Genomic DNA, 27,271 nt, shown 5'->3' with positions numbered 1-27,271 from the left:
TAACTGGTTCATATAACCTGTTAAGTGGGGATATTAATTTACATTTAGAACAAGTAGACCAACCAGAAATTATTGAGCTTTGGGCTTTTCTATCCGCATTAGGTTACTTCAAACCATCTCCAGTAATAACGCATCAGAAAGGACACCAATTAGTTTTGATATTATCTTCAAAAAAATTTGACTAATCCTAAAATTCGCTGAAAACAAGCAAATTGGCTGGATTCTTTATGGTCTGACCATAAAATCTGTAATTTCAAATTTGAGTAGTAACTAAAGACAACACAAGCCACCAATAAAGATACCAATAACAAAAATTAAAAATTTCATGTCAGTAGAGGTAAGGTTAATCCCACTTAATTCTGGTCTCATTATGATATTATTTCTAAGCAAGACGAAGAAATGTCACCGAGTGATTAGAAGAGCAAAAAGAGAATATGAAGAGAGGCTAGCCAGGGAAGCACGAAATTTCAAACTATTCTTCAGATATGTTAAAGGAAGCAGCCGGCAAGGGAAGAGGTGGGACCGCTGGATTACGGAGATAGGAAGGGAGTGGTGAAGGAGGAAAAAGAAGTGGCAGATAGACTAAACATGTTCTTTTCGTTGGTATTTACAAAAGAGGACACATCCAACGTGCCGGAACCTGGAAAAATCTTCAAAGGAGATCAAGGAAAAAAAATTAGCATCCATGGAGGTACCGTATTTTCACGTAGATAACGCGCACCCGTGTAAAATGCGCACACGGGTATAGCGCGCGAAAACCACAAATTTATGTACATAAATTTTTATATACCGCGCACACCCGTATACCGCGCATGCTGCCCGACTCTCCTTTCGCCCGCCCCGACTCTCCTCTGGCCACCCCGACTCTCCTTTCGCCCGCCCCGACTCTCCTCTTCCCCTTGAAGTCCTGTCCCCACCCTGAAAGCCTAATGCCCCCCCTGACGTCCGATTCAAACCCCCCCCCCCGCAGGACCGCTCGCACCCCCACCCCGAAGGACCGCTCGCACGCACCCGCACCCCCACCCCAAAGGACCGCTCGCACGCACTCCCACCCGCACCCCCACAGCCTCCCGGCCCCCCCCACCATCATGTAGAAGCTCCTACCGGTGTCCTGCTGCTTCCTCTTGGCGGTCCTGACTCCCCGACACGATCGGGGCAAGAGGGAGCTCAAGCCCTCTTGCCCCAGCCAACCGCGGCACCCCCGACACGATCGGGGCAAAAGGGAGCCCAAGCCCTCTTGCCCCGCCGACTCCCCAACTCCCCGACAATATCGGGCCAGGAGGGAGCCCAAGTCCTCCTGGCCCTGGCGACTCCCCCCCGCTAGTTGTTTGGGCCAGGAGGGAGCCCAAACCCTCCTGGCCACGGCGACCCCCTACCCCACCCCAAACTACATTACGGGCAGGAGGGATCCCAGGCCCTCCTGCCCTCGACGCAAACTCCCCCTCCCCCCAATGACCGCCCCCCCCCAGCCGACCCGCGACCCCCCTGGCCGACCCCCACGACACCCCCACCCCCCTTCCCCGTACCTTTGTGTAGTTGGCCGGACAGACGGGAGTCAAACTCGCCTGTCCGGCAGGCAGCCAACGACGGAATGAGGCCGGATTGGCCCATCCGTCCCAAAGCTCCGCCTACTGGTGGGGCCTAAGGCGCCTGGGCCAATCAGAATAGGCCCGGGAGCCTTAGGTCCCACCTGGGGGCGGGGCCTGAGGCACATGGGCCCAACCCGACCATGTGCCCAAGGCCCTGCCCCCAGGAGGGACCTAAGGCTCCCGGGCCTATTCTGATTGGCCCAGGCACCTTAGGCCCCACCAGTAGGCGGAGCTTTGGGACGGATGGGCTAATCCAGCCTCATTCCGTCGTTGGCTGCCTGCTGGACAGGCGTGTTTGGCTCCCGTCTGTCCGGCCAACTACACAAAGGGAAGGGGGGTGGGGGGTGGGGGTCGGCCAGGGGGGTCGCGGGTCGGCTGGGGGGCGGTCGGAGGTTCTTGGGGGGGGGGTCGTTGGGGGGAGGGGGGTTTGCGTCGAGGGCAGGAGGGCCTGGGATCCCTCCTGCCCGTAATGTAGTGTGGGGTGGGGGTAGGGGGTCGCCGTGGCCAGGAGGGTTTGGGCTCCCTCGGGGATTTGGGGAGTCGGGGCAAGAGGACTTGGGCTCCCTTTTGCCCCGATCGTGTCAGGGAGTTGGGGGGGGGGCAAGAGGGCTTGGGCTCCCTTTTGCCCCGATCGAGTCTGGGGGGGGGGCAAGAGGGCTTGAGCTCCCTCTTGCCCCTATCGTGTCGGGTGTCGGGACCGCCAAGAGGAAGCAGCAGGACACCGGTAGGAGCTTCTACATGATGGGTGGGGTCGGGAGGCTGTGGGGGTGCGAGCGGTCCTTCAGGGTGGGGGTGCGGGTGCGGGTGGAAGTGCGTGCGAGCGGTCCTGCGGGGGGGGGGGTGAATCGGACTTCGGGGGGGGAACTATGTAAAAAAAATTTTGTACAACGCGCTCACGCATATAACGTGCAAGGGTATGCGCGGTACGTGAAAACCACGTATAACGCGCGCGTTATATGCGAGAAAATACGGTAAGCCTTGAAGATGTACATAAGCAGATAGATAGATTAAAAACTGACAAATCTCCGGGCCCAGACAGAATCCACCCTAGGGTACTGAAAGAACTAAAGGAGGAAATAGCGGAACTACTACAGCAGGTTTGTAATCTATCCCTGAAAAAAGGTGTGATCCTGGAGGATTGGAAGATAGCTAATGTTACACCCATCTTTAAGAAAGGATCGAGAGGTGACCCGGGGAACTACAGACCGGTAAGTCTGACTTCCGTTCCGGGGAAAATGGCGGAAGCGCTGATAAAAGACAGCATCGATGAGCATCTAGAAAGGAATAAACTGATGAAAACAAACCAACATGGCTTCTGCAAGGGAAGATCGTGCCTAACGAACTTATTGCACTTCTTCAAAGGAATTAACATACGAATGGACAAAGGGGAACCCATAGACATCGTATACTTAGATTTCCAAAAAGCCTTTGACAAGGTACCCCATGAACGCCTACTACGGAAACTGAAGAACCATGGGGTGGAAGGAGACGTACATAGATGGATCAAAAATTGGTTGGCGAGTAGGAAGCAAAGGGTAGGAGTAAAGGACCACTACTCTGGCTGGAGGAGGGTCACGAGTGGTGTTCTGCAGGGGTCGGCACTCGGACCGCTGCTGTTCAATGCATTTATAAATGATCTAGAAACAGGAACGAAGTGCGAAGTAATAAAATTCACAGACGACACCAAACTATTTAGTGGAGTTGGGACTAAAGAGGATTGTGAGGATTTACAAAGGGACCTGAACAAACTAGAAGAGTGGGCGACGAAATGGCAGATGAAGTTTAATGTTGAGAAATGTAAAGTCTTGCATGTAGGAAACAGAAACCCGAAGTACAGCTATACGATGGGAGGGATGGTAATGGGTGAAAGTACCCTAGAAAAGGACTTGGTGGTAATGGTGGACAAGACAATGAAGCCGTCGGCACAGCGCGCAGCGGCCTCTAAAAAGGCGAATAAAATGCTAGGTATTATCAAGAAAGGTAAACAACCAGAATGAAAGAAGTTATCCTGCCGTTGTATCGGGCGATGGTGCGCTTGCATCTGGAGTACTGCGTCCTATATTGGTCGCCATACCTAAAGAAGGATATGATGATACTCGAGAAGGTTCAGAAAAGAGCGACGCTATTGATAAAAGGTATGGAAAACCTTTCATATGCTGAAAGATTAGAGAAACTGGGGCTCTTTTCCCTGGAAAAGCGGAGGCTTAGAGGGGACATGATAGAGACTTACAAGATCATGAAGGCATAGAGAAAATGGAGAGGGACAGATTCTTCAAACTTTCGAAAACTACAAGAACGAGAGGGCATTCAGAAAAATTAAAAGGGGACAGATTCAGAACCAACGCTAGAAAGTTCTTCTTCACCCAGAAGGTGGTGGACACCTGGAATGCGCTTCCAGAGGGCGTGATAGGACAGAGTACAGTATTGGGGTTCAAGAAGGGATTAGATAATTTCCTGAAGGAAAAGGGGATAGAAGGGTATAGATAGAGGATTATTATACAGGTCCTGGACCTGATGGGCCGCCGCGTGAGCAGACTGCTGGGCGCGATGGAACTCTGGTCTGACCCAGCAGAGGCACTGCTTATGTTCTTATGATCGATTTATGAATTCATGGATTAGTATTAGTTCCCATATTTTAAATTAAATGGCTCCCTTGAAAGTAAGAAGAAAGAGATTCAGAAACCTAGAGGGCTGGTTTGATTTAGAGCTTTTAGAGATAAAAAGGGAACTTAGGAAGTTAGAAAGACAATGGTTAAAATCAGGAACTTTAGAGCATAGAGAGGCTTGGAGAAAAAAACTAAAATGCTACAAAAATTTAACCAAGAACATAAGAATTTGCCTCCGCTGGGTCAGACCAGAGGTCCATCGCGCCCAGCAGTCTGCACCCGCGGCGGCCCATCATGTCTATGACATGTCATGTTAATTTGATTTAGCCCTATAGCCCCTTGTTTTTATCTTTACTCTTTCCATACTCTTATCTACCCTTATCTGTATCCCTCAATCCCCCTATCCTTCAGGAATCCATCCTGAAAAGAAGAAAAATTTTTACGCCCCAAAAATTGGTAATGTATCCACAAATAGCAATAGCCTTTTTAAATTAGTCAACAACCTTTATGATATTCAGACATTTACGAATCCCATAGAAGAATCCACTGTGACTGTAGATAATTTGGCAGACTTTTCTTAACTCTAAAGTACAAAAATTAAGGTATTCTTTAGCGGGCCCTACTAATTGTCACTGGGGTTTTACTATTTTCCAGGACCTAGAAGTCCCTAAAGTAGATTTGAGCTGGACTAATTTTTCTAAGATAGATTGGCAAACATTCAACATGTTTTATAATAAAGTATGTTAAATCATACTGCAGATTGGATAGTTGTCCTCCAAACGTTATGAAGGTGGCCCCGATTAATTTCAAAGCCAACCTGCTACTTTGGGTCAATTTCCAACTATCCATAGGGAATTTCCCAGAGCAAAAGGGTCAAATTGTGATAATATTAAGGAATCATCAAACAATGTATCTAATTTTAGACCCATTGTGAGTATTCCGCTGATCACTAAGTTAATGGAGGGGATGGTAAATGCAGAACTAACTACTTTGCTAGACAAGTTTAATATCTTGCATAATAACAGTCAGGTTTTAGGTCTGGCTACCGCACAGAAACAATTATGGCCTCGCTATTAAATTATTTACATTCCCTTTTTAGTCAAGGCACAAGTGCTATGATTTTGCAATTGGACCTAAGCTGCGCCTTTGACCTGGTAGATCATACCATTTTACTGGATTGTTTGGAATCCATTGGTATTGCAGGAAATGTTTTAAATTGGTTCCAAGGTTTCCTGGGCAATAGATCCTACTGGGTGTTTAAGGACGATAGCCTATCTTATAGCTGGGACAACACTTGTGGGGTGCCGCAGGGCTCCCCTTTATCTCCGACTTTGTTTAATATCTATCTTATTTCATTGGGCAATTTGCTGCAAAATCTACAGCTCAACTTTTATATTTACGCAGATGACATCACTGTGGTTATACCCTTAACCCATTTATCACCCGATTTTATTAATTTTTTTTAGCAAAAATTTAAAATCAGATCAAGCATTGGATGACCGCTTTTAAACTAAAATTAAATACTGAAAAAAACAAATTCTTTTTAGCTACACCTAACGAAAAGATAAAAGATAATACGATTCATGTGGGTGGGCGGGAATATAATATTGACCAAACAATAAAAATACTGGGTGTAACTCTCGACAAACATCTGACTCTGGAAAAACATGTAGATCTACTGTTTAAGAAATGTATCTCGGTCTTATGGAAGCTCCGCACCATCAAAACATTTTTTGATGAACCTTCTTTCCGTCTGCTGGTGCAGACATCCATCTTGAGTATTTTGGATTACTGTAATATTATCTACTTGGGGGCTTACAAAAATATACTAAAAAAACTGAGACTGATTCAGAACATTGCGGTTCCCCTCATTTTTGGATTAAAAAAATGGGAGCACATCACCCCTTTTTATCAAAAACTTCATTGGTTGCCAGTAGAGTCCAGAGTTTTGTTCAAGTTTTCTTGTATCTGTTACAAAGCAGTCTTTGGGATGCTACCAGATTATCTTGCTTCTCAGCTTCCTTTGAACAACCCCAGTAAGAGTACATGTAGAATAAATTTATTTAATTATCCGGCTTTAAAATCATGTCAATATAAGAAGTTTTTCGATAGAATTCTATCATTCCAGGCTGCCAGACTGAATACATGGCTTGGAAAACCTATATTAGAGGCTACTTCTTACTTTGATTTTAGAAAATCACTAAAAGACATGTCTGTTCGACATGCTTATATCTTAATTGTGGTCATTGTTAACTTTCCATGCTTTTACCTGTTATAGTCTTTTATTGATTATTATTATGTATTTTATATTCACCGATTGTATGTATTTTTCCCTTGTTGTGAACCGCTTTGAACTTTTTGGTATAGCAGTATACAAAATAATAAATTATTATTACTTCAAGCCTCTCCCACCACCATGTCCAATATTTCTCTCTCCCTATGCCCAACAATCCTCATCTTTCTTTATTTCCCCATGTGCACCTTTTCTCTCCCTCTCACTCAGACACTCTGCCCAACAATTCTCCCTTTCTATTCCCTCCTCCACCTCAGCATCTCTTTCCCTCCCTCCCTCCATTATTCCATCCTATATCCCAAGTGCATGCTCCCTCCCTCCTTCCTTCCTGCCATCCTTTGTCCGAAGTGTGTGCTCCATCCCTTCCTTCTGTGTCCCAACACGACCCTCCTCCTCCCTTCTGTGTCCTAGCGCAACACTCGTCATCCTTCCTTCACTCTGTTTTGTGTCCCAAATTTGTGCCTCCCTCCTGTGGGGGTTTATCTCCTCTGGCCAGCTCCCTCCTTCAGGCGCACTTTCGTCACAAAGCCACAACCACGATTCCTATACGCAGCCTGCTGATGACGTGGAAGCCTTCCCTCTGAAGTCAGAGGGTCGCATTGGGACATGGAAGGGAGGAGGAGGGTCACGTTGGGACATGGAAGGGAGGAAAAAGGGCGCGTTGGCACAGGAAAGGAGAAGCAGGACCCTGGTTTGTAAGTACAAGTCAGACATAAGTTGGAAGTTCTTAACCCGGGGACTGCCTGTACTTAAATAAATTTTGCTAGTATAGTAGCTTTAAGCCAACAAGTATTTTATGTTGACCATCCCTTGTGGAAATTTTCAAGTTTATTCCAGTAGTACAGAAATATGGTGAGAACATAGTAAAAAAAACCCACATCAAGTTACCCATGTCACCCACTGGTAAATGTCTCTAATCTTTGAAATAGCATGTTATAGACATAATCCAAGCAGATAATCTAGAAATGGAAGATGACAGAGTCAGAGAGTTCATTCGGTACAACCATGTTGTGATTGTGGAAAATAACTGAATGCGGCAGAAAAACCATAGCCCTGGTTTTTTTTAGAGTTGGATGCAGCTGGCATACAGCTGTCAAGAGTGCATGCGTACTAAGGTCATTCACGGTAATAAAAACATGATGACAGTAAGGACTGCGAGGCCTGTTCTGAAAACAGACTAGCTAGTCTCCAGCCTTAAATCCTTAGATCCATCTCTAAGGGTCGTCTTTGCATCTCTCATGCTTTCTTGAATTCTATTACCATAATCCTTGAGCTTTAGCAGGAGACTGTTGAATGTATCTACTATCTTTTCTGTGAAAAAAATCATTGATCTAATTTTCCTACTTACTTTTGTGGAGAGGAGGGGGAAGCAAAGGATAACAAAGTCATATCAATAGCGGGGGCAGAGGGATCAGTTCGCCATTAGTACTTGTAACATTTGGGGGCAGTGCCCCCTCATGCGTACCCCAGCTATGCCTAAAAAATGAAATATTTCCTTATAATACAAGCTGTGTCACACGTCGCTTCTGGTACAGCAATTTCTGTCAAATAAAAACACCGGATCTGGCACCGTGCAACTTCTGGCTCTTCCCCAAAGTCAAAATGACCATGAAAGATTCAAGACATCGAGGCAGCCACGACAGTGCAACTAAAGACACTCACAAAAGAGGACTTCCAGAACTGCTAAATCAAATGGCAAAAACGATGGGACTTATTTAAGTATTTATATATGATTTGTAGCCTAAGTAGTTTGTATTCAGGTAGGGCTTGTTTTCAGGGAAACAGGGCAACAGCATTGAAATTCAAATAACAGAGATATAATATACTATGATATCAGCATAATACTAATGAAATATTTGATTTGAATAAATGTAATATTCAAACTGATCATTTTGGTTTTATGTTTTCATTTAGCCAAATGCAGATTGCATAGATGATATTCCTCCAGATTTCGAGGCTTCCACTGGCGGACCTCCAACCAATCCAATCACTGGAGCTAGTGATGTCACCATGAATGAGAGCTCAGCAACGATTGATCCTGCCTTCCGAACAGTGGGAGTATTACATGTTGTCCAAGAAGCAGAACCCCTCCCCCAGGTGGGGGAGCGTAACCTTACTACAAGCAGTAAGTTACTCCTGGCATCTGACTCGGTGCCAGTGCAGGGACATGGGGGGGTTTTCTCATCCAAAATCACTTTGCGATGAGTAGAACACGCAGCCAGCATGATTTGGACTTCAGAAGCAGCCTGTCATTTGTAAATGTCAAATTTGGGGGTGGGGTGGGGGGACAGCAAAGCAGTAAAACTAGAGGGCATGAATTGAGGTTGAAGGGTGATACCAGACCCTCCCTTTGGAAATACCTTCCCTCTCATTTTAGATTAGAAACCTCTTTAGAAAAATTCAAAGTTAAGCTAAAACCGTTCCGCTTCAATGATGCCTTTAGCCAGTGTTCTTTCTTTTTATACTAATCCTTCACCCTTAAGGTTTATTGTCTAATATCTATTAAGGATTGGGGAGTAGCCTATTAGTAGTAAATGACGGCAGATAAAGACCTGAATGGTCCATCCAGTCTGCCCAAAAATACACTCTCTATAATTCAGTGATTTAATTTAAATTGTTCTTTTTCTTAGCTATCTCTGGGCCAGAAACCCAGAGCTCTGCCCGGTATTGTGCATCTACTGGAGTCTCCGTCGAAGCTCATCTAATCCATCCCAGCCAATTTTCAACTTAACGGCCATATACGTGACACAGACCGTGCAAGTCTGCCCAGTACTGGCCTTAGTTCTTCAATATATACCATTATTTTCTAATTCGAGATCCTCTGTGTTCATCCCATGCTTTTCGTGAACTCTATCGCCGTTTTCCTCTCCACCACCTCCCTCGGGAGCGTGTTCCAAGCAACCACCACCCTCTCCGTAAAGAATTTCCTAACATTACTCTTGAATCTACCACTCCTTAACCTCAAATTATGTCCTCTGGTTTTACCATTTTCCTTTCTCCGGAATAGATTTTGTTCTTCGTTAATACCTTTCAAGTATTTGAACGTCTGAATCATATCTCCCCTGTCGCTCCTTCCTTTTTAGGCTATACATATTCAGCCGCAAACCTCTTACCATTTTTGTCGCCTTCCTCTGCACCACTTCAAGTCATCTTATATCTTTTGCCAGATACGGTCTCCAAAATTGAACACAATACTCCCAAGTGGGGCCTCACCAACGACCTATACAGGGGCATCAACACCTTCTTTCTTCCACTAGCTACGCCTCTTTCTATACAGCCCAGCATCCTTCTGGCAACAGCCACCGCTTTATCACACTGTCTCTTTGTCTTTAGATCTTCAGACAGTATCATTCCTGTTGCAGAAGTTGTCTACTTCTCCCTTACTTTCCCCTCCCTCATTCCATTATCCTATTATATAATGGATTTCTTCCTTAAACCTCTCTAGTTTCCCTCTTCCACCCCTCTTTATTCCCTTTCTCACTATCATAGATATTATGCTTATTTGTAAACTACTCAGTTCCACAATGGGTGTTATATCAAGACTAAATACAACTTGGAGAAACCTCAGGTGATACTTTTTCACGGAGAAGGGTGGTGGCCAGAGAGAGAGAGATCAGCATTACGGTGATACTGGAAGCCATGAGAGATCAGGGCACTGAGGGAAGAGGTGTAACAAGAGAAGAGAACAGGTCCTAACACAGAGCCCTGGGGTACACCAACTGCTAATGGGATAGCAGCAGAGAAGGACCCACCAGTGCATACACTAGAGGTGTGATGGGAGAGGTAGGAGGCAAACCAGGCGAGGACAGATTCGCAGAATCCAAGCGAGGATGATGGTATCAAGGAGTAAGCAGTGTGTGGCCTCAACACCCTGAGGTTGTGGATTCAAACCGCATAACTTCTGTCCTCCACTTCTGCCCCTCTGACCATGTACCCACCCCTTATGATTAAACCACCCATGTTGTTACTTTTTTTGTGCAACTGCTGGGTGACGCAATACAAGCGACTGGTTTCCTGAAGGCGTCTTCATTTAAACAGACGCTTAATGTGTGCTTCATATAGAAAGTCTCTTGTTTGAGAGAGAGGTGGCTCTCCCCTGCTGAATATCCAGGTCAGCGGTTAGCCCGGTGACCGGCTGTGTCGCACGATATAGCCAGTCACCGCTAGTATTCAGTGGCTGACTGGCTGAGTTCAGTGTCAGATAGATCAAAAGCAGATCTATCTTTGGCCGTTAGGACTTAGCCAGCCAACGAATATCAGCTTAGCTGGTTATGTCTTAGCTCAGTGTCTCTCAACCTGGTCCTGGAGTTGCCAGTCAGGTTTTCAAGATATCCACATTGAATCTGCATAAACTTGATTTGCATCCACCGCCTCCATTATATGCAAATGTCTTTCATGCATATTCATTTTGGATATCTTGAAAACTTGACTGGCAACGGAGTACTCCAGGACCAGGTTGAAAAATACTGTTGACTTAGCTGCCCAAAAGCCCCCCAGAAATTGAATGCCAGTCACCGGATACGGCGCCAGCATTGAATTTCTAGTTTTGCTGCTGACTGTGGGAGATAGCCAGCTGTCATTTGTGGTCTGAATTACATTACATTACATTAGTGATTTCTATTCCGCCATTACCTTGTGGTTCAAGGCGGATTACATCTAAACTAAAACAAAATTACATTCAAAATTTGAAGGAATAGAATAAGCGATGACACAGAATTTTTAAGGTAATATATATTGGGTAAAGAGTTACCAAAGGGAAGTGGAGGTCTTTAGGAGATAAGAATAGGGTGAAATTATGGGTTTTAGATAATGTTTGGTAGATAAGAGTATTAGAGAGATCTAAGGGTAAATAGAGTGTTGGATATTGGGTTGGGATTGGTTGTGCTGGATAGGTTTTATGTGTTTTTTGAAGAGTATGGTTTTAATGTCTCTCCTGAAGGCTTTGTAGTCTGTAGTCGAAGATTACAGAGTGGTGATTTGTCTGTCCAGTTTAGCTGAATATCGGGCGATTGGCGTTCAGAGTCTCAGTGTGAGCCCATCAGGACAGACAGGGAAAATGCTTGAGTACCTGAATAAATTAATTTAAACCGTTCTGAGCTCCCTTGGGAGAACGGTATAGAAAATTGAATAAATAAATTGTTGTCACCTGGTATAGTTAAAGCCATGTTGTCTTTGTCGCTTTGTAATGTGCTTGGCTTCGTTAGTAGCTTCAGCTGACAGATGGCGATGCTGGATTTTTTTCAAACAATTTCTCCAATCAATGTCGTGTAATGTAATTAGGTGCTATCTGAGGGGAAGGGGGGGGATGTTTCTGCATTTTAGCTGGCCAGATTGAAATGCGCTTTTGGTGCACAGTCAAGTGAAACAGATGCAAGTTTTTCCGGAATACAGGCCTCATGAGGTAAATTACTCTGGTCTTGTAAATGGTCTGTGTCTTCCAGCTTAGTGCTGCAGTTAAGCAGAAGACAAGGACATGAAGGAATACTGCTTTACATCTGTAGTCTTCTGTTTTCTGTTCATTTAACACGGGCAGGTCAGAATGTGAGACTAATGCTCTGAGGCAAGCAAAATTGAAATCCTCTTTGTTGCCTGGGGTTGACCAAGTGAAACAACCAGTAAATATATCCGAGTGTGTCAGCAATGAGAAGAGTATTATTTTGTTCGTGTGGCAGATGGTGGAGAAAGTAGGAGCCAAGTTTTCAGAATCATTGAGGGTGCAAAATAGAAACATAGAAAGTGACGGCAGGTAAGGGCCAAGGCCCATCAAGTCTGCCCACACCAATGGCCCTCCCCTACCTCCCTTTGTGAAGAGATCCTACCTTTCGATCCCATTTAGCTTTAAAATCAGGCACACTGCTGGCCTCAATTACCTGTATCGGAAGATTATTCCATCGATCTACCACCCTCTCGGTGAAGAAGTATTTCCTGGTGTCGCCATGCAATGTCCCTCCCCTGATTTTCCGCGGATGCCCTCGTGTTGACGTGGGTTCCTTGAAGAAGACGATATCCTCCCCTACCTCGATAAGGCGCGTGAGGTATTTGAATGTTTCGATCATGTCCCCCCTCTCCCTGCGTTCCTCTAGGGAGTAGAGCTGCAATTTATTCAGCCGTTCCTCATACGGGAGATCCCTGAGCCCCGTGACCATCTGTGTGGCCATTCGCTGGACCGATTCAAGTCTCAGCACATCTTTGCGGTAATGTGGTCTCCAGAATTGCACACAATATTCCAGATGGGGTCTCACCATGGACCTATATAATGGCATTATGACTTCGGGCTTACGGCTAACGAAACTCCTGCGTATGCAACCCATGATCTGTCTGGCCTTAGATGAAGCTTTCTCCACTTGAGTAGCAGTCCTCATGTCCTTACTGATGATTACCCCTAAGTCACGTTCCGCTACAGTTCTCTCTAGGATCTCACCATTAAGACTGTAAGTCTTACATGGATTTTTGTTGCCAAGGTGCATGCAAAATGCGCCTCAGATTACCCCTCCCTAGACAGAATGAAGGAATTCACTCAGTATTAGGGGTATTCAAACACCCATTGAAGGTACAAAACTAGCACTTATAACGGCGGGAGAGGGGACGTTTAAAGAGACATTTAAATACCTACGTAATGTAAATGAGTCGAGTCTCTTTCATTTGAAAGGAAACTCTGCAATGAGAGGGCATAGGATGAAGTTAAGAGTAATCTAAGGAAATACTTTTTTACAGAAAGGATGGTAGATGCATGGAACAGTCTCCCGGAAAAGGTGGTGGAGACAGAGACTGTGTCTGAATTCAAGAGGGCCTGGGATAGGCACGTGGGATCTCTCAGAGAGAGAAAGAGATAATGGTTACTGTGGATGGGCAGACTAGATGGGCCATTTGGCCTTCTATCTGCCATCATGTTACAATGTTTCTATAATCATAAAGCTCTCTGACATCACAATGCAGGTGTAAAGAGCGGTGGAGGGGCATAATCGAAAGGGACGTCTAAGTCCATTTACGTCCATCTCGCAAGTCGTCCAAAGTAAAATAACAGCTTAAGACACATTTTCAAAAGATACGTCCAACTTTTTTTTTGTTTTGAAAATCATCTAATTATACGTCCTGCTGATCTGATCGTCCAAGCCGCTAAATCATCCATCTTTATTCCACATTTTCATCCAACTTTCTGTCCGTCCAAAACACCTAGAACAAGCCCTGTTGGATGTGAGAGGGGTCTGCAAAGTGATGGACTGCACTCCCAGGCATGCCACCTAAATAGTGGGGTACCTTACAGGGCACTGCTGGGAACTTCACAAAAAGGGTGCCATGGCTTCTCCTCCCTACAGCTCCCTTATAGATTATGGTGAGTCCCCCAAACCACCTCCAGAATCCCCTAGACCAGGGGTCTCAAAGTCGCTCCTTGAGGGCCGCAATCCAGTCGGGTTTTCAGGATTTCCCCAATGAATATGCATGAGATCTATGTGCATGCGCTGCTTTCAATGCATATTCATTGGGGAAATCCTGAAAACCCGACTGGATTGCGGCCCTCAAGGAGGGACTTTGAGATCCCTGCCCTAGACCCACTTATCTACCACCCCAACAGTCCTTATGGCTGCAGGAGCCACTTATATGCCAGTACAAAAGAGTTTTGGGGGTGTATAGGGGAGTGCACATATTTAAGTATCAATGCAGTGATTACAGGGGCTTATGGGCATGGGTCCTCCTCTCTATGGGTCCCTAACCCACCCTCAAGATGACTTAAGCTGCCTCTGTGCTGGACGACTAGGCTTTCCTATGCCAGGCGGTCAGGTGATGATGGTCTGAAGGCTGAATTTTAAAGTTGTGATTCAAATTTTTATGGGGGTGGGGGGTCGTTGATAACTGGGGTAGTGTATGGGGGTCTGTTTTATGTGTTTTCAGGGCTTATCTGGTGACTTTAGGTGGGTTTTTGTTACTTATACCAAATTCCGTCTAGGCTCTGTTGGAAAACTTTCGGTTATACATGCTATACGACTAAGTCTAAGCCGGCCCACATCCCGCCCAACTCTCGTCCTCGACATTCTTCCCGAAACGCCCCATTTAGCTTTGGTCATTCAGCAACACTATGAAGGCCTAGGTCGTTTAGAAATACGTCCAAAACCCAGTTTTATTATCGGCACTTGGACATTTTTGAGAAATGTTCATCCAAGTGCCGACTTAGGCCAGTTTTTGGATGTTTTTCTCTTTCTGGAGAAGTCAAGAGAGTTATGGAAGTGTACAGCTCTCCTTCTGAATGGTAACCATCAAAAGCAGGTTCTCCAAAGAAGCCTTATTGGCGAAACGCATAAGACCCCGCCACAGTGAGACAACTTTCATCACCACTGTGATTCGGAAATGAGCTAAGTTGAAGTTTGTATTATAAAATATATTAAGAAACTTTGAAGAAATCAATATATTTTTTTATGAATACATGCCATCTGTTCAGAAATATTCATAGTGGAAACTAGCGTCAAAATTATTTGAAATAGCTTTATATAAACTCAGGATGGAGCAATGATAGGCATATTGAAACACATCTCAGGGTTCTTCCCTGTTCTTGATTTCTATACCAGCTAAAGGTTCTGAGCTCCTCTTGTAAATTTATAAAGTATCATTTATGATTTATTGAGTGCCCCTTGTTTTTTGTTTTTTTGAGTGGTTCATCACTTTGGGACACTTTATTTAGAATTTACTACTACCCAGCGGCTCCTTGTGGGTATCCCATATACCGGCCTGATAAGATAGAATTCTGCCAAAGATCTAGATTCATATCCTGCAGCTCCCACCTTGGGCAAAACATTTGATCTTCCATTGTTTCAGGTACCCGCTTATGTTAAAAGCTTTTGGATCATGGCCTTATTATTCTTTTGAATAGCAGGTCAGTAGAGCAGGTCAGTAGAGTTAAGGGGGCCGGTAGAATTATAAGGGTGGGTCAATGGTGTGGGCAGACTTGATGGGCTGTAGCCCTTATCTGCCGTCATCTTTCTATGTTTCTAAACATCCCCCCATTTTCTTCTAACAATTACTTCTGTATAAAATTATAAATTGCAACTAATTACAATATTCTAATTTAGCAAAAGCTGAAACTACTAGGAAAGTGTATTACAGAAATGCACATGACTTGTAGCAGTTCTTGTCCCATATTTGATGAAAAACGTATTGCTAGGTTGACATGTTTGGAAATTTCTTTAGGTAGCTTGTCTGCACTTTCTGGAGATAGCCATGTTTTTGCTGGAGAGTCAGAAATGACTTCAGTGGCTAACCTTCATCTATCCATCTTGCTTACATCGTTGCACACTCCACAAAGCGATCATACCTTATGCTGTGTGAGGCCTAGGGTTCATGAACAACAACAAAAAAAGAATGTGTAAACGTTCAGATCTTTTTATGGAATTCATAGAGTGGATTGATACAAATAAGTCCTCGATAAAACAAAGATTAATTCTAAGTCCACAAACGAAAAAGGGGTCCAAAATAATAAAAATAGTACCTACCAGTAAAAACCTAAATATCGTGTTGATGTCCTGGTCTAAAAAACGAAGTCTATCATATTCCCCCCCAAAAAAGCATGCATTCTGCCAATAGAAAATTTTAACCTTATATGTATAATTAAGCAAAGAGCAAACAGCTTTCATTAGTGACCTATGATTTTAGTTCCAAAATCTTTCCCCTACAAATTTGAATTTCTTCTGATACATCTGACATCTGAAAAAAGTCTAATAATCTGACCCAAGTAATAATGTAAAGACCTACTCACAAATACCTAGTCCAGGGGTAGGGAACTCCGGTCCTCGAGAGCCGTATTCCAGTCGGGTTTTCAGGATTTCCCCAATGAGTACGCATGAGATCTATGTGCAGGCACTGCTTTCAATGCATATTCATTGGGGAAATCCTGAAAACCTGACTGGAATATGGCTCTCGAGGACCGGAGTTCCCTACCCCTGACCTAGTCGATCAGTAAAGTCACCAACAAAGCAGCTGCCTCCAAATAATTGGGTAATAATTGCAACAAAGCTCCTAAAGTACATAAAAATAGGATGCATAAAGGAGATCAAACTAAGCACATAAAAATCGCTGAAGAATTCAAATCAATTTTAAAAAACCATGTAAATGAACAATCGGTAAATGTAGACATCAAAAAATAAGTATCTTAAAAGGCACATGAAAGAAATGTATAACAGGTATCAACTCACCCGGCAGTACTCAGAAATGGCCTACAGGTGGCACAATCCACTTAGAAAAAGCTGAATCTGACAAGCATACTGTACTAGCTGTGGACTTATATGCTCTCAAGGTCAAAGTTCAATAAATACAGAATAAAAGAGAACAAGAAATTCAAAAAATAAAACCAGCTATTAATAAAGACTGTAAAAATTTAAAATACTTTTCAGGTTTAAAACAATATGAATGCTGTGGAAAACAACTCAGAATTACTTCTAAAAAAAACCCCTTCCATTTATAATTACTTTATAATTACTTTATAATTTTGTCCAGTTCTTCCACACACGATTAATCCAGGTTCAGCAAGAATGAGAAAATGATTTATTCAAAAGACCGCATCATTTTTATACCTTAAAAATAGCTTAACATAAAAAAACAACAAATAAGCTATGCATATCACTGATGCATGTATCATTCCAATGATGTCACACACTATATTTTGTAACCTGCCTAGGGATAAGCGGGATATGAATTTTTAAATAAATAAGTATAAAATGGAAAGTTTCACGTGCATTCATAAAGTGGTATACACTTCTCCCTGAATATTCGCGGGGGTTAGAGGCAGAGCCGGCTTGCAAATATTGAAAAACATGAATCACTTTTAGGGCCAGCTCTGACCCACCCCCGCCTCCCTTCTGCCTCCCAGACCTCTCCCCCGCCTGCCTCCTGGACCTCTATAAAGCTTACCTGGTGGTCTAGCTGGTGAAGCGGGGCAGCAGCGCTCTTCCTACGCTCCTGCTCTGTGCAAGGAGGCGAAAAGACAGCGGACTTCCCCTCCCCTCACAAGGATGATGCCTTTTGGCCGGTTCGGCAGTGGGTTGGCGTGACAGCAGCAGGGACCCTCCTTGCCATTGGCTGTGCCCAACTAGTGCCGTGGAGCGGCTGAGACCAAGGCAGCCACTGATTGGCTGGGGCACCAGCGCTTAGAAACCCGGCTGGGGGCACGAGACTGCCAGGTGGAGGTCGGGGGGTTTTGTGGGAGTGAGGCGTGAAGCCGTTAGAATGACAAAGGCCTGGGGATACCGTGGCCGGATGTTGTGACGGCCCTGGGAGAGCGGGGCTTGGTGTTCGTGCGCATTTTATGAGGCGTTCAGGAGGCAGGGGTGGGTCCGGGTTTAGAAACTTGTGAATAACCAAATTTGCGAGTCCTAAACCTGCAAATCGGAAGGGAGAAGTGTACTATTAAAAACACTTAGAATGAATAAATGCTTGTTTTGTTAAGAACAACAACTAAAATAAAAAATAAGTAAAAAGATGTAAAACCAAAGTCATAAAGAGAGGCTAGCATAAAAGCAAGTACAGTAAAACCTTGGTTTGCGAGCATAATTCGTTCCAGAAGCATGCTTGTAATCCAAAGCACTCGTATATCAAAGCGAATTTCCCCATAAGAAATAATGGAAACAAGGACGATTCATTCCACAACCCAAAAACTTTAATACAAAATACTATACGTACTTGAATTGCAAGCCCTCACTCATTTAGAACAGTCATTACACTCCTGCAGCGTCAGAGAGAGAATCGTTGGCTTAGTTGTGATGATGTGACACGTGTATGCTGCATATACTCGTATTGCAAGACTTTGCTTGTTTAGAACAGTCACTACACTCTTGCAGCGTCTGAGAGAGAAGAACCATCAGCTCAGTTGTGATGTGTGTATACTGTATGTATTTGTATTGCAAGACATTACATTACTGGCTTATATTCCGCCTGTACCTTTCAGTTCTAAGCGGATTACATCAGAACGATAACTGGACATTTCCAGGAAGAGAAATACAAATTACATTAAGGCGTAAGGTCTAAAGCAATTTTGATGAGTGAGTTCTAAGAGGGGGAGAGAGGGGGAAAGGAAGGGATTAGGACGTTTGGGTGAATTTCTTGAATAGTAGGGTCTTGATTTCTTTGCGGAAAGCCTTGAGGTCAGTTGATGCTGTCAGTAGGTTGGTGATGGAGGGGTCCAATTTAGCTGCATGTGTTGCAAGTAAGTTGTCATACATCTTTTTGCGTTTAGTTCCTTTAAAAGGGGGGAAGGAGAAAGGGGATTGGGTTCTCCTCTGTCTGGTTGAGAGGTTCCTGTTTAGACGGTTGTTTAGGTGGGTGGGTGCCGTTCCGTTTAAGGTTTTGAATAACATACAGTATAGTTTGAATTGGATGCGGGCTTGTATTGGAAGCCAGTGTGAGTCTAGGAAGGCGTTGGTGATGTGGTCAAATTTTCCAAGGGAATAGATCAATCTGAGGGCAGTGTTCTGCACGGTCTGTAGTTGTTTTATTAGGTAGGTAGGACAAGAAAGGTAGAGGATATTGCAGTAATCCAATAGACTTAGGACTAGGTATTGAACTATGAGTCTGAATTGTTCTTTTTCAAAGAATTTTCTGATTTTGCAAAGGTTGCGCATGGTGAAAAAAGCTTTTTGTGTGATTTTGTTGATTTGCACCTGAAGAGTGCAACCTCTGTCTACTGTTACTCCAAGGAGTTTGAGAGTGGGTTGTAGGGGATATTTGGTGGTTTTTATTTCTAGCTCAGTTATAGAAGGGGTTTTGTCCTTTTCAAGCAGTAGAAATTTAGTTTTATCTGGGTTGAGCTTCAGTTTATGTTCTGTCATCCATTTTTCACTGCTTCTAGAGTTTTTTCCAGGATGCCTGATTTGGTGGGGTCTTGTGTGTCAAAGGGGAGGAGTATGGTGATATCGTCTGCATAGCTGAATAAAGTTACTTTGAGTTTGTCTAACAGGGTACCGAGGGAGGAAATGTAAAGATTGAAGAGCATGGGTGACAGTGGGGAACCTTGGGGTACTCCGCAGGGGTTGGTCCAAGGCTCCGATATAAGATCCTTTGTTTTTACTCTGTATGTTCTTGAATCCTTGAAACCAGTTGTATTCTTCGCCTGAGATCCCTATTGCTTCTAATATCTGAAGAAGTATGGTGTGGTCGACTGCGGCAGGTCGAATGCGGCAGAGAGGTCGAGTTGAATTATCAGCATCCTTCTTCCTTTGCTAAGGTGCTGTCTGGCTATATCTAGAAGGGAAGCTAGCAGTGTCTCGGTGCTGTGGTTAGATCTGAACCCCGATTGAGTTGGGTGGAGTAGGTTGTGGTCTTCAAGGTAGTTGGTGAGGTATTTGGCAACCAGACCTTCTATTAGTTTAACATATAATGGAATTGAGGCGATGGGTCTGTAGTTGGAGGGAGTGTCTATTGGTCCTTTGGGATCTTTCAGTATTGGGGTGATTATGATTTCCCCTAGGTCTTGTGGGAATTGGCCTTCCGTGAGAGTTGTTTGGATCCATTGCAAGAGGCAAGCTCTAAATTTGGGGGATGCATTTGTCAGTAGATATGACGGGCAGTTGTTCAGGTCGCATGACGCTCGACTGTATTTTCTGTAGAGTCGGTTCATGTCCAGCCATTGCACCTTTGTAAAGTTGGACCAGTGCCTATCAGCTGCATTGGCTTCATCTGTTGTAGGGTTTATTATGATCTCGTCTAGGAGGGACGATGAGTTGTTGAAGGAGGCTCTAATATTGGCGATCTTATTCTTGAAATGGTCCGCTAGTTGGGTGGCCGTTGGAGGGTGGATTCCTTGAGTGGTTAGGAATGGTTGAGTGTCGGTGAGGTTCTTCACAAGTTGGAAGAGTTTCTTTGTGCCTAAGGATTCTGTGCCTATTAGTTTGGAGTAATAAGCTCTTCGTTTTTCCTTAAGTTTGATCTTGTATTGTTTTATTAGGTTTCTCCAAGCTACTTTGATTGGTTCTTGGTTCTTTTTTTGCCATGCTCTTTTGAGTTGTCTGCAGTGTCTCTTTAGTTGAAGAAGTTCTGTGTCGAACCATTTGTCTGAAGATCTGCAGAGTTTGTGTTTTGTCTTTTCTGGGGCTAGACCATTCAAGGTTGCTTCGCTCAGAGAGCGCCACTGGTGAATGAATACATCGTGGTCTATGGAGACGATTAATGGGTCTACTGTGGTCCAGAATGTAGAAGGGTCGATTTTTGGTCGGGTTTTGAAGGAGGTTTTATGGGTTTCGTGCTTGTTTGTGCTTTGAGTCCAGTTGATGTTGAAGGTAAATTTGAAGTGGTCAGACCAGAGGGAAGGGTGCCAGGCCCCATTGGAGATATGAATGTTCGGTGCGTGGGGGTGTTGTGACATGTAGGCTGCAATATCAAGTTGGTGGCCTTTTTCATGTGTGGGTTGAGGATGTAGAATTTGGTAAGAGAGTGCGTTGAGGTATGAAATTATGCCAGAAGCTTGTTTGGAGGAGGTGTCTTCTAGGTGGAGATTTATATCTCCGAGGAGCAGGTTGTGCGTTGAGGTTAATGAGTTCCGGAAGATGAAATCTTCAAGATCGTGTTTTGTGGTGTTCCATTTTCCTGGAGCTATGTAGCAGAGGATGCAGGTAAGGGTGTCTTTGAGTGAGTTACTGGAAAGCTAGCAGGTCTGATTGTGGGGTTGAGTGTTTGTCTAGGACAGTGATGGTAAGGTTGTTTTTTACTAGGATGGCCAAACCGCCCCCCTCGCTTTTTTTCTCGGCAGACTAATTCAAGTTTGTATCCCTTGGGGCAAAATTCTGTAATGCTTGGGTCCGAGTAGGAGGATAACCAGGTTTCGGATAGGAAAAGGCAGCCTAGTTGTTCATTAACTATCCAGTCTTTTATTAGGTCTGCCTTTGGGCTGATTGATCTTATGTTCATGTATGCACAGGGGATTGAGAAAAGATGTTTGTGGTAGTTGGGGCTAATCTGTGGGTGAAGGAGGTTCTTGGGTGTATGGGGGAGTTTGTGACCCGACTTCTTTGTGTTGGGGGGTGGTTTTCGTCCCCATGTGGGTGGGATGCTTTCTTGTGAGGCTGTTGTGCATTCTATTAGGTTTCTTGTCTGGTGAAGTTTCTTGGGTGATTGTGTCTGCCTGTATGTTGTTGTCACTATTGGTATTGGTGAAAAGTGGTGGCCTGCTGTTCTCCAGTTTGTTGTGAGTAGGGAGAGAAGTAATAGTGTGCATAGGAGTTTGGTAGTGGGGGGTGACATGTTGTTGGATAGCGGCTGGAGAGTGACTGAAAGGTTCAATGCAGGAGCAAAAGAAGAGGGCTGTGGGAGAGCTGGGACTGAGGGCGGTTGAAAAGTCGCTGGGGGGAGAGGCTTTCGGTGGCCCTCAAGGGCTGAGAAAAAATCCGACTCAAAAGTCGGGCTGCGTCGGCGATCCCCGGTGGCTGGAGAAGCAGGGGCTCTAAGAGAGAGCAGAGTCCTCCTGCTTGCACGGCGTCGGGCGGAGGAAGGAGGGACAAGATGGCAGAAACTTCCTCCTTCCTCTGCCTAGGAAGTCGCTGGGGGGAGAGGCTTTCGGTGGCCCTCAAGGGCTGAAGAAAAAAATCTGACTCAAAAGTCGGGCTGCGTCGGCGATCCCCGGTGGCTGGAGAAGCAGGGGCTCTTAAGAGAGAGCAGACATTACTTGTATATCAAGTTAAAATTGAATCAAATGTTTTGCTTGTCTTACAAAACACTTGCAAACCAAGTTACTTGCAATCCAAGTTTTTACTGTACGTAGAAAACCAGCAGTTAACATACCGGTAGGTACTGATCATCAAAACGTATAAATAGTCACAATAAAGTATCAATAACTCCTTAAAATCATAAATAGAAACACTGGAGGTGTTTATAAAAACACGGAAAAGTCCATATCTTGATTGAAACCCTGTGGGGCCAATGTGCCAGATCTGTGGATGAACTTTTGTTCAGTCTTAAGTAGTTTTCTCTTACTGTCTCCGCCTCTTCAGGAGATGGCAAATCAAGCCTCAAATCTGTGATGTGCCTGAACAGACAGCATCCCACTAAAGATTTTTCAGTAATACATCTCATTGCACTTCTTTGCTCTATCAATCTCTTGTTTAAAGACCTTTACGTTTATCCAATTTAAAGAAGAGATGGCTAGATATACCACTTTCTCTGTCTTACAATTTAGAAAAATTTGCATGTTTATAACTTTCATTTGTGCTAGGATGGCAGAAGTATTTAGCTTTTAAATTCAGACTTTAATCTGAGGCTTTTTTTCTCACTCGTATATTGTTTGGGTGCATGCTGGGTTTGAATTGGGGGTGCCCCTCAGTGGCCACGACTATTCAACAAGATTTGTGGTATATATACACGTATTAAACTATAAACTGGTACATCTGATTGTCTGTTCCACGATCTTTTTGTTTTACTGCTTGATTTCCTTTATGGAATCTTTTGGTGCTATGTGGATTTTGTTGTTTTGTCTTCCAATACCGATTGATCCAGAATTTGAATTAAATGGGACGAATCCCTTATATATGATGAAATTTTTTTTCACCAAAGGTTTTAAATAATAATCTAGGAATTGAGATAAGTGTTGAAACAAAGACCCCCCACTTGACGCTCTAGATCTTCCCAGGAGACAGCGCAAAGATTTATGAATTTTTGGAAGAAAATATGTAAATGTTTTTCTCTGGAATTCAGTATACAAATATTTATATTCCTTGCACCTGAGAACTCCCTCGTCCATCGCCTTTCTCAAACTCCCTGTAACCTGTTGTTGGTATTGCACTGTGGGGTCCATGCCACCCAAATCCTAGTAATAAGTTAGATCAGATAATTGTCTAATAGCTTGTATCTCATAATCAAGATAACCAGTCCCCCACCTTTATCAGCGTAGTTACAATAATCGAGTGGTCATTTTGCAGCGATTTCAATGCCTTTTTGTCGGGATCTAGATAAATATGTGCAGTTGGCATCCAAGGGGCTGCATGCAGATGCAATTGAAGGGTGTAATTTCGTGATAATATAGGAGGGTTTTCACTTTTTGTAATAAAAAACCAGTACAAATTGATTCTACTTATTAATTTGAGTGAACTACTTTTGATGTTTATTAAGCTTCCTTTTATATTGAAGATATTTGAATACTGGAAGTTAAGTTATAGAGAGAATTCCCCTTTTATTTGAATAATTTATCATTCTATTCGCTACATAGATTTCCCTTTATTGAGCTATTCTCTACATTTTCTGATCTATGGTGAGCTATAAACGTGTTTCATATATAACATTTTTTTGATGCGAGGTGCTGGTAGCCTCTTTGTAATTTTAGGAGGCTTTACATTATCATTATTATGTTTTACTGATAAGAACATAAGAATTGCCATCTCCGGATCAGACCCTGGGTCCATCAAGTCCGGCGATCCGCACACATGGAGGCCCAGCCAGGTGTACCCTGGCATAGTTTTAGTCCCCATATCACTGCATACTTCTCAAGGGAGATGTGCATCTAATTTACCCTTACCCTCATCATTCTATGCCACTCTTAAGGAGAAGTGCATCTAGTTTACCCTTAAATCCTAGAACGGTGGATTCTGCAATTACTTCCTCTGGGAGAGCATTTCAGGTGTCCACCACTCGCTGCGTGAAACAGAACTTCCTGATATTCGTCCTGGACCTGTCCCCCCTCAGCTTCAGCCTATGTCCTCTTGTCTGTGTCACACTGGACATTGTAAATAACTGCTTTCCCTGCTCCATTTTGTCGAATCCTTTCAGTATTTTGAAAGTCTCGATCAGATCCCCTCGCAGTCTCCTCTTCTCAAGGGAGAACAACCCCAGTCTCCTAAGTCGTTCCTCGTAGTCCAGGTTCTCCATACCTTTCACTAGCTTCGTTACTCGTCTCTGCACCCTCTCTTGTAATTTTAGGAGGCTTTACATTATCATTGTTATGTTTTATTGATGTTCAGTTTGTCATAATGTATGTGATTCTGTTTGTGTATGTACTCTATTGTGACCTGCCTTGTGAAGTATATACAAACAGGGATTGCCACTTGCTATGTACACTTTTGAAATACTTTGCAGCGCACAACAGAAATTGTTTTCATGTACCGTTTGCGCCTCTCATCCGCATTTCACACATTTCTCTCGTTACAGACGAGCCGGAGCCAGCCGTTAGCAGTGATTCTGATATCTCTCTGATAATGGCAGTGGAAGTGGGACTATCCGATGTGGATCTTTCTACAGACCAGGACTGTGAAGAGGTGAAATCCTGAAGGAAACAAAAGTAGAAATACCCAAACTGACCCTGAACTCATGAAAAAAAAAAAAGATAAACGTTCTGCAAGGAGAAGGTTGAACTGTCCAAAGTTTGGAGCAGTGGCATGTCCAGACACACCATCATCTCCAGTGCACTCCATTCTAGGAATGACGATAAGCAATAGAAAAACTTGGTTCTTCGCTTACCTCTAAGGGAGACAGTGTTCGCATTTTTTGAACTTTAGTCTTTGTTCATCCAGAAGTTGAAAGTATATTTCCTCCACATTCTGAAGGGAAGTTAAGATGCCTGTTTCTGGCTGGTAAAAACTTAACGACTGAAAAGTTTGTATTCTAGAGCTAGGGGGGGGGGGGGGTTTACATTTTTTTTAAACCACGGTGGCTATTTATAAAGTATGGAGAACTGCATTGACAAATCCCCTTCCCTCAAGCGCTGCTTTTTTTTTTTAATTTTTTTCTCAAAAATGTAGTTTACAAGCTGGAGTTTACATTCTGATCAGTCTACAATCAATCCCCAGGATTCTTTGGTTCACTATTTCTGCATGAAATGTGCATGGATTCAGGAAGAAAGTATGTGTTGGCATCCTTGTTATGATTTGAAGCCTGCTGTCGTCGGGACCGGAAAATGTCTTGGTAGCTCTCGGAGGTCCTATCTTCCTGCGGCCCTAGTTGTAGCGCATAGAAAATATGATTTCACCAAGGTTTGGGCCTCAGTATTGAAGATTGTATTATTCTGCTTTGCACACGTCTCTTCCCTGTGACTACACGGACGGTATCAAAGATAAAATGTCAAGCTTCGGTTTTCATCTTTATGATCTTTTCTCTGTCATATATGCCTCCATTGGCTTTACCTTGTGCCGTGATGCACTTACCAACGGTATCAATCTGTTCAAAAGTAATAGATTTTGGAATGGCAGGCAAGGGAGAGTGGGTAGCATCTAACCATGAAATAAAGGTTCTCACTCACTGGCCTCCAGGGTGTCCAAGCAGTGGCATAGTGAGGGGGACTCCCTCCCCCCTCCCCGGTACTCTTTAAATTTCCTGGCACAAGCAGCATCACGAACTTACTCCTGCGTCGTGTTGGCTCTCCCTCCGATGTCACTTCTTAGGTGTGGGACCCAGAAGTGATTTCAGAGAGATTTCAGAGAGAGCCGACTCCGATGCGAGCAGCAAGTTCGTGATACTGCGTGTGTCGCAAAAATGGAAAAGATAACAGAGAAGGGGCGCATGTGCGCGGCAGGGGGAAAGGGAAGGGGCGGAGAGGAGGGCGGATGCCGGTGCCTCCCCCCCCCCCTCTTATTACACCATTGTGTCCAAGAGAAATAGAACAAAAAAATTCTAATGCTGAAAATATTAGGGCCAGCGCACACTTCATTAAAGTATATACTTAAATAGAATATATGTACATAGGCATAATCTAGCATGTACTAAACTAAAACCGTGTCTTCTCTATACAGATAGAGCTCGACTCGGTTTACGGCAAGATTAATAAAAATAGAGGAAAGAACGGGATTTACAATTTTGAAAATAACCAGGTTTTCAAATAACAGTGTTCCCCCCGCAAATTTGCGGTTTGCGAATCGCGGACTCACTCATTCGCAGTCTACTCCGACCGCCTCTTCCTGTAGTAAAGTCAGGCTGCACCAATCAGGAACTGCGTGTCAAAGCACGCTCCTGATTGGTGTAGCCTGACTTTACTACAGGAAGAGGCGGTCGGAGCAGACCACGAGTGATTTTCTCCAGCTGCCCTCCCCTGCTTTTGACAGGCGAAAAAAACCGCATTTGCTGTTTTTTGGAATTCACAGGGGTTCCTTGAACGGAAACCCCCGCGAATTTCGGGGGAGTAATATATTTGCGAACTATTTGAAAAGAGCCCAGGTCTCGCAACCCTAAGGGAATATTATTCCACAGATCAGATATTTTGAAAAATAAAGATTTCCCCAGTTAGCCAGTAGAGGTGATGCCTTTCAGTGAAGGGAAGGAAAGTTTTAAGTTTATGTATGGCTCTGGTTTTATTCCATGACAAAGGGATTAGTAAAAGACAGATACCAAACAAGATGTTAAATGAGCACATTTAAAGTTAACCCTGGAAATAATTGGAAGCCAGTGAAGTTTAGTCAAGAGTGGAGATACGTGCTCGAATTTGCTTTTGCCGAAAATCAACCTGGCCACAGTATTTTGGATCAAGTGAAGACATTTTTTTGATCATACATAAATAGACAGAATTACAGTAATCAAGTAATTAAGCCTATGCAGTGTCATCAGAAAAGAATAGATGTGTGTTACCGTGCCTGTCATCTCACTTATTGTCAGGGTCCTTAAGAAACCGCTAAAGAATATCCATTTGACTTACAACCTTGAACAGCGTGGCTCAGTTACCGCTGGAGTATTCACACAGTATGGTGACCAGTTGTTCTTAGGACCTGACCTTCTGTCCCGAGTGTTAATTATCAGTTCATGCATTTTCACCATATGAGGTGGCAGCAGAAATTGAAGTATGTATAACTCATGCAACATATAATAAGGACCTAAGCTGGAAAAGAATAAAGGAGAAA

At 43.9% G+C, this 27,271-nt stretch overlaps 1 protein-coding gene across 1 annotated transcript in view; it reads left to right on the top strand.

The window, feature by feature from the left end:
• RNF150 (ring finger protein 150) overlaps positions 1-25,661 on the top strand; it is a 215,154-nt gene extending 189,493 nt beyond the window's left edge. Inside the window, exons 6-7 of the mRNA XM_033939767.1 lie at positions 8,403-8,613; positions 24,597-25,661. Coding sequence (XP_033795658.1) covers positions 8,403-8,613; positions 24,597-24,715 — 330 coding nt within the window. The 3' untranslated portion in view covers positions 24,716-25,661. The remainder of the gene's footprint in view (positions 1-8,402; positions 8,614-24,596) is intronic.
• Positions 25,662-27,271: the final 1,610 nt, after the last annotated feature.

This window comes from Geotrypetes seraphini, chromosome 1, assembly GCF_902459505.1.
Source record: "Geotrypetes seraphini chromosome 1, aGeoSer1.1, whole genome shotgun sequence".
In the NCBI taxonomy this organism is placed as follows: Eukaryota; Metazoa; Chordata; class Amphibia; order Gymnophiona; family Dermophiidae; genus Geotrypetes; species Geotrypetes seraphini.
Note: the sequence above shows the minus strand (reverse complement) of the source record. Positions and strands in the feature narration are given on the sequence as shown.